This window comes from Gobio gobio, assembly GCF_949357685.1.
Source record: "Gobio gobio genome assembly, chromosome: 17".
NCBI lineage: Eukaryota > Metazoa > Chordata > Actinopteri > Cypriniformes > Gobionidae > Gobio > Gobio gobio.
In genome coordinates this window covers 1,203,986-1,216,485 of record NC_137110.1, presented here as the reverse complement: position 1 = coordinate 1,216,485, position 12,500 = coordinate 1,203,986, and the positions used below count along the sequence as shown (strand labels likewise).

The 12,500-nt window shown below is 44.2% G+C and overlaps 2 protein-coding genes across 2 annotated transcripts in view; one reads left to right on the top strand and one right to left on the bottom strand.

Moving 5' to 3' along the window:
* Positions 1–3,871, bottom strand: part of lgals2b (lectin, galactoside-binding, soluble, 2b) — a 5,183-nt gene extending 1,312 nt beyond the window's left edge. Inside the window, exons 1-3 of the mRNA XM_079840844.1 lie at positions 3,842–3,871; positions 3,091–3,170; positions 1,617–1,785 (exon numbers count right to left, since the gene is read on the bottom strand). Of these exons, the coding sequence (XP_079696970.1) occupies positions 1,617–1,785; positions 3,091–3,170; positions 3,842–3,844 (252 nt within the window). The 5' untranslated portion in view covers positions 3,845–3,871. The remainder of the gene's footprint in view (positions 1–1,616; positions 1,786–3,090; positions 3,171–3,841) is intronic.
* A 5,997-nt stretch (positions 3,872–9,868) lies between these two features.
* The window catches only part of kynu (kynureninase), a 13,060-nt gene continuing 10,428 nt past the window's right edge, over positions 9,869–12,500 (top strand). The window contains exons 1-5 of the mRNA XM_079840833.1: positions 9,869–10,151; positions 10,239–10,359; positions 10,475–10,557; positions 10,651–10,712; positions 10,797–10,868. Coding sequence (XP_079696959.1) covers positions 9,998–10,151; positions 10,239–10,359; positions 10,475–10,557; positions 10,651–10,712; positions 10,797–10,868 — 492 coding nt within the window. The 5' untranslated portion in view covers positions 9,869–9,997. The remainder of the gene's footprint in view (positions 10,152–10,238; positions 10,360–10,474; positions 10,558–10,650; positions 10,713–10,796; positions 10,869–12,500) is intronic.

Here is a 12,500-nt window from a genome sequence, read left to right as displayed (position 1 = left end):
AAAGGTGATTTGACTCCGGGATGAAAATAACAGCGTCTGATGGCGACAAACGCAACCGAACCGAACCGAACGCAACACTTCCTCTTCTCCACGAGGGAGCAACGAGACCACGCCCCCTTTTTCGCGTATTCTTGTGGGCGGAGGTTAGTCGACAAACTGCTCTACTGACGTCATTAAAGCAGGAAATACCAGGATGTAGAACAAACCGGCCGTTCGCTGTAGGCTTTGAAAGGGAACTTCTGTTAAATAAAATATCTCTCTTGGCATTGAACTTTGAGCTTTATAATTGTACAGGTATTATTTATGCTCTAACAGCAACATTACACACTAACTAAAGTTTGAAAAATGGGATCACGAAGAACAGGACCTTTAAGACCGACTGAGAGTATAGTTCCTAGAAAATCACAACTTCTCATTTTCCATCGGTCTCAGCACACGATATAGAAGAGTCCAGTTTTAAATAGGAGAAATATGGAAACTCTTTGGTCAGTTTTGAGCGCGATGCAAACGGTCTAATCAGATTCAATGATCTATGCTAAGCTATGCTAGAAGTGCTAGCGGCAGACCCAGAGATCGGCTGAATGGATTTGGTCAAACTCAACAGTTTAACTCTAGGGGAGATGAAGAACGAGCCTATTTTCACAAATAGTCCTGTGTTCCTTTAGATGAAGTGTGAGCGTCATCCTTCCCTCGTGGGTCAAAATGACCCGTTTTTTTAATAAATATATCTATATAGCTTATATTTTTTCATTATATATTTGTAATGCAATTTATTTACCTTTAAATTACTGGATTTTATCAATAAATAATTTGATTTATGCACATTCTTCACAATCTTTCAACTTAAATTCAAATTAACTCTCCAATACATGCATAACCAGCTCAGGATATCTCACAGTGGCTCAATCTCTTATGGAAAGATAATAATAAGATGATATTTCATAACTCGTATGGCTCTATATGGAGCGGATGAGCCGTTCCGCTGGGTCCTAGAGTCAGTTTCTCTTCAGAATGCATTCAGAGACACATGTAGACATTATTCAATCATCTCTGGTCAAGTTTTTAGGTTTTTCTGTGTGTCCTGAAGCATTCCTCACACACACACACACACACACACACACACACACACACATTCTCTCTCTCTCTTACACACACACACACACACATTCTCTCTCTCTCTTACACACACACACACACACACACATTCTCTCTCTCTCTTACACACGCACACGCACACGCACACACACACGCACACACACACGCACACACACACACGCACACACACACACACACACACACACACACAGGGGGTCAAATTGACCAGAGAGGGAAGGATTTGTTACTTTTTTTATTACAATCACTTAAACTCCTCAAATCCAGTTATTTTTTGTGTATTCGTGGTGCCAGTTTGATGGGTTTTAAACCACTTCCATGAATACTGTTAAAAATGAGTTTCGGGTCAAAATGACCCGAGGGAAGGATCAACCTGACTCTTTACTAAAACCCTGCCCAGTTGAATCTTGTGTAACTTTAAAAACTAGTTCAATTATTTTGATGGGTAATGGGAATTCATTGATCATGAGATGTGGGAGAGGTCAGAGGTCGCTGGCGCTCACCTTGAACTCTTCGCCCTGCTGGAAGGGGAAACACTGCTCTCGTTGTTCGGAGCCCCATCCGCCCTGAATCGAGTTACACACGATGACGTTGGTGTCGCCATTCAGATTAAAACGAGGGTTGAAGTGGAGGGCGATGGCGTCTGGGTTGTGACCGATGTTGAGGGAGAACCTGAGGACACAAAGGGAGGTTACAGGTTTGTATGACCTTTAGCTCTTTTACAAAAAAAAAAAAAACTCTAAAGACATTCTGCTAAGTTATGAAAACATTATTTCTGAATGTTCTCTTCTTTTTAAAAAGTGTTGTTTCTTGGTATACACCGATCAGGCATAACATACTGATCACCTTCCTAATATTGTGTTGGTTGAGGCATGGCCTCCTCTAGACCCCTGAAGCTGGTGTATCTGGCACCAAGATGTTAGTGTTCTATTCTGTTTCGGTTCTCCACTGGTCCTTCATGACCCTGTGGCCGGTTCTCCACTGGTTCTTCATGACCCTGTGGCCGGTTCTCCACTGGTCCTCCATGACCCTGTGGCCGGTTCTCCACTGGTCCTTCATGACCCTGTGGCCGGTTCTCCACTGGTCCTTCATGACCCTGTGGCCGGTTCTCCACTGGTCCTTCATGACCCTGTGGCCGGTTCTCCACTGGTCCTTCATATGACCCTGTGGCCGGTTCTCCACTGGTTCTTCATGACCCTGTGGCCGGTTCTCCACTGGTCCTCCATGACCCTGTGGCCGGTTCTCCACTGGTCCTTCATGACCCTGTGGCCGGTTCTCCACTGGTCCTCCATGACCCTGTGGCCGGTTCTCCACTGGTCCTCCATGACCCTGTGGCCGGTTCTCCACTGGTCCTTCATGACCCTGTGGCCGGTTCTCCACTGGTCCTTCATGACCCTGTGGCCGGTTCTCCACTGGTTCTTCATGACCCTGTGGCCGGTTTTCCACTGGTCCTCCATGGCCCTGTGGCCGGTTCTCCACTGGTCCTCCATGACCCTGTGGCCGGTTCTCCACTGGTCCTTCATGACTCTGTGGCCGGTTCTCCACTGGTCCTCCATGGCCCTGTGGCCGGTTCTCCACTGGTCCTCCACTTTTGATAGAGACTGACCACTGCAGACCTGGAACACCCCACAAGAGCTGCAGTTTTGGAGATGCTCTGACCCAGTCTCTAGCCGTCACAATCTGGCCCTTGTCAAACTCACTCAAATCCTTACGCTTGCCCATTTTTCCTGCTTCTAACACATCAACTCTGAGGACTAAATGTTCACTTGCTGCCTAATATATCCCACCCACTAACAGAGATCAGTGTTATTCACTTCATCGGTCATAATATTATGCCTGATCGGTGTGTCATTCTTCAAACATTATGGGAACGTTACTTTTGAATGTTCTGAAACAAGTAGTAACATTTGAAAAACGTGAGACCAGATAACCTTGAAGAAACGTTTCATTAACGTTCCCTGTTATCTCTGTACGCACCCTTCACATCCTGGTTTGATCTTCCCAGAGACCTTCATCTCCATCCCGGCCTTAAAGCTCATGTCGTTTATGGTGAACACCTGTTAGATATGGAGGAAAACGCCATGCATGATTGAGTTAAGGTGGATTTGCGCTTTACATTGAGCAAATCAAATTCAAATGACAATATAACATGACTTAGGCTCCATTTTTTTATGTTTCTTCAGAGCGAAGATGCATCTGTCAAATTACTGTTTAACCAGCGGTTCCTGATGCCGTCGATAAGAGGAACAGTTGTTGGACAGAAAGTGTTATCTTATCAACCAAACCCAACGTTAATGATAAACCTCACATAATAAAGCCATAAAGACACAAACAGGAAGATACTGAACAAACATTTGCTCTAACGCACCTCGGGTTACAAAAGTGCAGTGAGACGACATACAGACCCAGAATGACTCAATGCTGACTGATAGATTGTGAGTGAGGCAAACCCTGGAGACTTTGAAGGAAGTCAAAACATTTTGCTCCCTATATTATTATTATTATATATTGATGGCTTTCTGATAGGCCTATGTTGTATAGCAGAATGAGTGTGTGTCACTGTCATATCTGTTCATGTTTCATTTTGCAATCACAGTGAGATTTCACCAGAGGAAACAGTGATATCATCAACTCATGCTGTTGATTCAACACAACTGACGGCTTTGAGTCAGAGCGCCTATGACACTCATATACAATACAATATAATAAGGGAAGATATGTCACTTACCATCTTGTCTTGTTGGTGGTAGAGCTGCAGCTGTGTGTCTCGTTCACCTGCCGCCCCTCATTATAAACCCAGGAGGCGGAGCTCCGAAACCCTGTCCAATGGGAAGAGAGCAGAGCGGTGAGCCTGAACCAATCACATTCAACTGACTCAATCAATAAGACTGTTATCTTGGAGATACCCTCATGAATAGACACCCACATATCTTGATATTGATATAGAACTTATGTTAGGAATGTTTTGTGGGAAGAGACGCGTTCAAATGTCAGTTTTGATTCAGCGGGTGGAGATTAACCAGTGGTGGGAGAATCACGGACTTAAATTTTAATATATTTTTTCCATGAATGTGTGTTAAAGGGTTAGTTCACCCAAAAATGAAAATTCTGTCATTAATTCCTCACCCTCATGTGGTTGGACACCCGTCAGACCTCCGTTCATCTTCACGGCATCATGAAGCTTCGAAGCGTTATGAATCAGTGAGTCGAATGATGATTCAGATCGCGTGTCAAACCGTCAAACTGCTGAAATTTGGCGATTCAAACCGCTGAATCGACTCACTGATTCATAACGCTCTGAACCGCTGAATCGACTCACTGATTCATAACGCTTCGAAGCTTCATGATGCCGTGTTTTGAAATCGTCATCACTATATAAGTCGTTATTTAGGGTTTTTTTGCGCACAGAAACTATTCTCGTCTTCATAAAGTTATTGTAGAGCCGCTGTAGTGAGATGGACTTTGTAACTTTAGTCTTTAGTGTCTTTTAAGGGTCTTGAGAGTGTAAAGTTGAGCCAATGGAGGCCTTTCAGAGCATCAGATTTACACTAAAATATCTTCATTTGTGTCTGAAGATGAACGGAGGTCTGACGGGTGTCCAACCACATGAGGCTAGTAGTGTTTGTTTATGTTAGAGCTTTTATCCAATCATATTTCAGTCTTCATGTGTTGCCAGGTCAAAGAAATCTGCCTTGAGGCCTTCAGAATCAATATCGCGGGCGTAAAACTGCACGTGCTACTTTGAACTATTGCTAGTTATTCATCTGATTTTAGGGAGAGTCATAAACATTAACACATATTTTAAACCACTTAGTAAAATAAGGCAAACCACAAACTCTTTCTTTGTTTTTATATTACCACCCTCCCACCAAAATAATCTCACAGAAACCCTGTTAATTCTTTACCCCAAACAAACAACACCCAAAAGAAAACACAATGCACTACACAACAAGGACAAACAACAACCAGCAAGGCATGTTGGCATGTTACCTGAAAGGTAACCATCCTCTCTTCCTCTACTGATCACTTTACTTAATCTAACCCCAGCATCATTAGATCGCCCCCTAATGGTGAGGAATAAAATCGCAGCCTATCAAAGATCAAGTAACAGGCTGGAAGACTGTTACAAGTGAACGGCAATGAAACTGTGCGCTTTAACCAATCAGATAATCACTCTGATTTAATCAGCCAATCAGATTTCGAGTTGGCGACAGCAGGGCCATCTAGCTGGCGTACAATAACGTCGGCATTTTCACGTCCTTTGATTGGATGATCAGAGAGCGTACTAGTAGCCTAGTCAGAATAACCAGCAAACCGCATCTGTAGTTTTAATAGCGTTTTTTCAAACTTCTTGTAAATTTATATTATTATTTATGAGTTATAATTATTATTATTTTCGTTATTAATATATTATTTACAACATTTTCATACTATTAAATATTACTATTAAACTATTAAAATATAGTTTTGTGGGGTTTAAATGTAAAAAATGTTGTATTATCTTTGAACCTCACCTGAAATATATTAGTCATAGCCTACTGTTGGTAAGATTTTTCAAGAAACATTTATGCTGTTACATTTTCTTTCGTGTAAAATATGCACAAAAAAACGCACAATTTCCTTTCGGTGGTCGGAGAACTCAAAAGGTAACGTTAGCCTACTACACAAATGCACGGAAAACCCGGAGCGGATCGATGCTTCTGTTAGATATGATGTATGTGGCGCAGCTGGGGCTGCAGTGAAAGGAGACTTGTTGAATTGTGTCAATTGGATTTCCTGCGTTAATAACTCTTAAATTATTTAATAATTTAATCATTCATTCTGGCTCCATGAGAGACGCAATGCCCTGTTATACTGCGTTCCTGTATAATGTTAATGGTTTCTATAGCCGTGGCGTCATGATGATTTTATTGAGAGGTGATTTAATTCAGGTAGGATACCACTGAAGGCCTAGGTGTGAAATGCACAGCCCGCCACTGAGATGAACCCATCCAGAAACATTCAATAAGCTTCTCCCGAGTAGTGGACGAGTTAAACTCCAGCTCTAATTATTACTGAACACTATCATTATACATCTGTTCAATTGCAAAAAATAACAAAACTGAGAATAACACAAAATAACACAAACAAAGAACTAAGGAGAACTCAGGGCTTAAATAACAAGGAAAACTAATGAGATAATGAACAGAACAGGTGAACGTAATAATAAATCAGACACACTGGGAAACTGAAAATGCACGTCCTTGCACTGTAAATAGTCCAACTGAGGAGGGAGGGAGGAGCCATGCTGGATATTTCCTTGATGAGTCCATGGAGATGATAGATGGAGACTTTAGAGGCTGTAACGGAGCCGTAGCCATGTCTCCCCAAGGTGGAACCAGGGTCCCGGAGGGTGGAGCCGGAGGAAGGGCGGAGCCAGACAGAGCCCTAGGGGTAGAGAGATGGAGTGCAGTGGAGGCAAGTCCATTGCGCAGGTAAGGCAACATCCGGCCAAGGTGAAGCCGGTGGGTCGAGGGAGCCCGGTGGAGCCGTAAGGCCGATGGTCCCAGGTGGAGCCTAGGGAGGGAGAAGCCAAGGTGGAGTCACAGGATCCGTACATCCAGGTGGCGCTGGTAATAGTCCAACTGAGGAGGGAGGGCGGGAGCTCTGGAGGGGGTTGAAATAAAACTAAGTCTGATAAATAAGTCCATGGATGAGTGGAGGGTGGGAGGAGCCATAGGGGAGTCGGTAACTGGAGGGGTCCGGTGGAAATCCAGAGTCCAGCCAGAATGAGTCCAGGGAGGGAGGAGCCATGGTGGATATTTCCTTGATGAGTCCATGGGGACGATTGATGGAGACAGAGCCGGTGGACATGCACGAGATCACAGGCTTCAGAGGCCGCAACGGAGCCGTAGCCACACACCCCCAAGGTGGAACCAGGGTACCGGAGGGCTGAGGTGGAGCCAGATAGAGCCGTAGGGGTGGAGAGATGGAGTGCAGTGGACAGCTCGCAAGTCCATGGCGCAGCCGAGGTGAAGCCGGAGGGTCGAGGGAGCCCGGTGGAGCCGTAAGGCCGATGGTCCCAGGTGGAGCCTAGGGAGGGAGGAGCCAAGGTGGAGTGACAGGATCAGCAGCTGGAGGCGGAGCTAGGGTATCCATACATTCATGTGGCGCTGGTGAACGGCTGGCCAGAGGTGGATCCATACCACAGAGGGGCGGTAGAGGAGGAGCTGAGGGGCTGATGAGAGACAGCGGCGACTGGGCTGGAATTTGAAGAGGAGGTGGCAGAGGGAGGCTCGGATCCTAGGAGACGCAGAAGGCTTGAAGTGGAGCGGGACAGGTGGACACGCAGGAGAATGAAGCCTGGACGGGACCAGAGAATACGGGAGAGACAGGAGTACATCCTCTTCAAAAACAACCTTTCCATACCCTCATCTCCAAGAGGACTCCCACGATGACTGGCGGTGTTGCTGGCTCACACACTCGATGTTCGTCGAGGCTCAGGCTCCATTCCTCCGTCTGCGGTGGGCTCTGGCTCACTCTAGTGCCGCAGGGTGATGGCAGGCTGGGCTCTGGATTAGGAGCGGGACTGGGGACTTCCTCGTCAGATGAAGGAATCCACGGCTGTGGTCCTCGAGGCTGGACCATGGGTAAGTCCATTTTCTATATAGGTCCGTTCCTCTGCCATGCTGGGTGCAGTGTAGAAATCAGACGAATGATGGAGAATAGATTAACAGTCTTTAATGACAAAATGCTCAGGAGAACAGAGAAACAACCAACATTACACAAACGACAAAAAACTGAGGAGAACTCAGGGCTTAAATAACAAGGAGAACTATTTAACAGAGATAATTAACATTTAATAATTTAGCAGACGCTTAATATTACAGAAAAGGTTAACCTAATGATAAATCAGACAGCCGTCAGACACACGGAAACAATTTCGGTAACACTTTAAAATAAGGTTGTATTAGTTAACATTAGTTAATGCATTAGTTAACATGAACTAACCATGAGCAACACCTCTGATCAGCATTAGTTCATCTTTGTTAACGTTAGTTAATATAAATCCAGCTGTTCATGGTTTGTTCATGTTAGTTTACAGTTCATTAACTAATGTTAGCAAGATTTGCATAATGCATTGGTAAATGTTGAAATTAACATTAAAGATAAATAAATGCTAGTTCAGTTCATATATATATCACAGGTGCAGTTCATTATTAGTTCATGTTAACTAATGAACCTTATTGTAAAGTGTTACCACAGTTTTTAATGGGTTTTGGCCGTTCATTTACATGACAACAACGTTTTGAGGACTGAAATCCAAGCTTTTGAAAAACTGGTTTCAAAGGGAAAGTTTTTGAAAACAATGCCTTTACAACAAATTTAGAATTCATGAAAATGGTGGCATGTGGATGTGACATGGCATTTTCACTGTCACACAAGATAAAAAGTGCAGTAAATGGTTAAACATTTCTTTGTCTCACATGGACCGGTTGAAATAAAAACGGCTGTCTTTGTATATTTGACATTTTTGAGCTAAATCTCAAAATCCTCAATAGATTACAACTCTTATAAAGAAAAGGATATGTTAATAAACACCTCAGGCATAATTTAAAATGGTGTCTATTTTAGTAAATGACAATCGTTGTTTTCATCATACATTTCTAAAAGCGTAGGATCTTGACACATCTTGTCATTAAAAACCATGACATCATATCCTGTTTTTAAATCGGGCGATTCCACTGACAAGTTTAATTAGTTGAAGGTCAAGGTCTTGGTAAGATTTTGTCTCAGAATTGTTCAATTAGAACTTTTTTGGAGCACTGTAAGTGTTGAGCTCTTTTGTCCTTTGGTGTGACGCTCCTATACTCTAAAAAATACTGGGTTAAAAACAACCCAAGTTGGGTTGAAAATGGACTAACCCCGCAATTTTAGCAAAGGTTGTTTTAACCCAGCGATTGGGTTGTTTTAAGCAAACATTTAACCCAACCACTGGTTAAAATGACCCATTCACTGGGTTAAAACAACCCAATTGCTGGGTTAGTGCATTTTCAACCAAACTTGGGTTGTTTTTAACCCAGTATTTTTTAGAGTGTATATTCATAATTCTATATTCGGACACAGTGAAAAAAACAGTGAAAAAACAGTGAAAGAATTGAAGTTAGTGACCCCTCATATTTTCCCAAACATAACATTATGTATTTTTCCTTCAAAAGTGGTGTTTTACTGCTTAATTGTCAACTACCTGCATGTATGCGTATTACATGTTTGGCTGGGTGTTTCTTGACAAATCATCGCCACCTATTGGCCTAGCATGCATAATACAGCCTTTGGTCATTATTGCAGATCGGTGTGGACGGAGATCGTTGTCGTCTGTTGTTAGTACACGGCTGTCGTTTAAACAAACCCTGGGTCAAATGACAGGCAGAAGACAGAACCTAAACACAATGAAAACAGAGCATATGCTTCATTACGCAAGTCTCTAATATTGGCCCATTTTCACTTCAGTCAACAAAACCATAAGGTTGGGGTTTTATCAGAATACTTGCGCTTCCAGCTTGAATTGTTCACAATAACATGCATTTATAAAACTTTAATGTGTCACTGTAGATAGTGTAGGGTTTGTAATCAGGCCAGTGGAAAGAGTGTGAGCTCCTGTGTGTCATCAGATCTGGTGGTTAGTTTTACTCTGAAAGCAGAAGTGACTCCACGTGCAGAGGAAGAATCATGAACTTATGAGAGCCATCAGGACGAGGGCAGGAAATGATGCGGCCCTCTAGCAATCATTAGCTCAGGCCTGATGTGTTTACTCACGGGTCAAAGTCTCGGCTGTAGGTCTGAGTGGCAGGACGTATATCGGAGGATATCTGAGGTTGATCCAGACTTATTTATGATCTGAATCATGGAGAGCGTGCAGCAGGTGATCACCAGGCTCTCGCAGGAGCTGAACTGCAGCCCCACGTCCCACAGGCTGGCAGAACATCTGGACCGGATCGACCTGCTCCAACACCTGAGACACGAGTTCCTCATGCCCAGAATATCAGACCTGCCTCTGGGTGAGAATCACTTCAGCTGCTCTCATGACTCAGCACTATCACTGGAGATATGATTCATATCTCATCTGATTTCTCCTCTGTTTATAGCCGATCTGTCGCTTGTGGACGGTTCTGAGGATTGTGTTTATTTTGCTGGGAATTCACTCGGTCTCCAGCCGAAAAACACCAAAAAATACATCGATGAGGAGCTGGAGAAATGGGCCAAAATGTGAGTCCCGGTCATGATTTATCAGCTGATCCAAATCACAGAAATATTCTGAAATGTTCTTCCATCGTTTGACGTAAATCTCATAAACCCTACCGTAACCACATGTTGTTTCCAGAGGTGTCCATGGCCACACGGAGGGGTCGCGACCTTGGGCCTGGGCCGAAGAGACTCTGGAGGGTTTGATGGCCAAGATTGTGGGTAATTTAGAGCCTCTAAACTCTGTCAAGGTAAACAGGGAGTAAAGAGAGCACTTTACAGAGCTTCTGATTCAGCCAAACTATCTTTACACAGGTGCTAAACCTGAGGAAGTGGCTCTGATGAACGGACTGACAGTCAATCTGCATCTTCTCATGGTAAAAAAAACCATAACACTTGCAAATATTTAGTTCGTTTATTGATTTTTAAACAATATTCTCCTCTTTTTATGATCCTCTCAGCTTTCCTTCTACAAACCGACACCAAAACGCCATAAAATCCTTCTGGAGGAAAAGGCCTTTCCATCAGATCATGTATGCAAACCTTTTTATATGTTTCTTTAACCTCAGAAACACACTGAAAACCGTCATGCAACACACAGACAACCGTCATGCAACACACAGACAACCGTCATGCAACACACTGAAAACCGTCATGCAACACACTGAAAACCGTCATGCAACACACTGACAACCGTCATGCAACACACAGACAACCGTCATGCAACACACAGACAACCGTCATGCAACACACTGACAACCGTCATGCAACACACTGACAACCGTCATGCAACACACAGACAACCGTCATGCAACACACAGACAACCGTCATGCAACACACTGACAACCGTCATGCAACACACAGACAACCGTCATGCAACACACAGACAACCGTCATGCAACACACTGACAACCGTCATGCAACACACTGACAACCGTCATGCAACACACAGACAACCGTCATGCAACACACAGACAACCGTCATGCAACACACTGACAACCGTCATGCAACACACAGACAACCGTCATGCAACACACTGAAAACCGTCATGCAACACACAGACAACCGTCATGCAACACACTGACAACCGTCATGCAACACACAGACAACCGTCATGCAACACACAGACAACCGTCATGCAACACACAGACAACCGTCATGCAACACACTGACAACCGTCATGCAACACACTGACAACCATCATGCAACACACTGACAACCGTCATGCAACACACAGACAACCGTCATGCAACACACAGACAACCGTCATGCAACACACTGACAACCGTCATGCAACACACTGACAACCATCATGCAACACACTGACAACCGTCATGCAACACACAGACAACCGTCATGCAACACACAGACAACCGCCAACCGTCATGCAACACACTGACAACCGTCAACCGTCATGCAACACACAGACAACCGTCATGCAACACATGCTGTTTCACTAAACGAGGTTCGGGAGGAACATGTCAGATAATTGACACAGGTGGAGAGTACTCAGCTAATCAACAAAGAGGTATATATACGCAGCCGTCCTACCTCCATTTTGTTGACAGTTTTTCAGCATCCCTCCACCACCCCTTCCCCACATCTTGCCCTATCTTTTAGTTCTAAACCACTTACATACGGGGGGTACTCTGGGTTCGGGCCGAAGTCCGAGCTCGAAGCCCTCCCCCCCGGACAGCACGCCAAATACGCAATTCAATTAACTCTCTACAAATTATATGTAAGTGTGAACTCGTGAAACAGACAACCGTCATGCAACACACTGACAACCGTCAACCGTCATGCAACACACTGACAACCGTCATACAACACACAGACAACCGTCATGCAACACACTGACAACCGTCATGCAACACACAGACAACCGTCATACAACACACAGACAACCGTCATGCAACACACTGAAAACCGTCATGCAACACACAGACAACCGTCATGCAACACACTGACAACCGTCATGCAACACACAGACAACCGTCATGCAACACACAGACAACCGTCATGCAACACACAGACAACCGTCATGCAACACACTGACAACCGTCATGCAACACACTGACAACCATCATGCAACACACTGACAACCGTCATGCAACACACAGACAACCGTCATGCAACACACAGACAACCGTCATGCAACACACT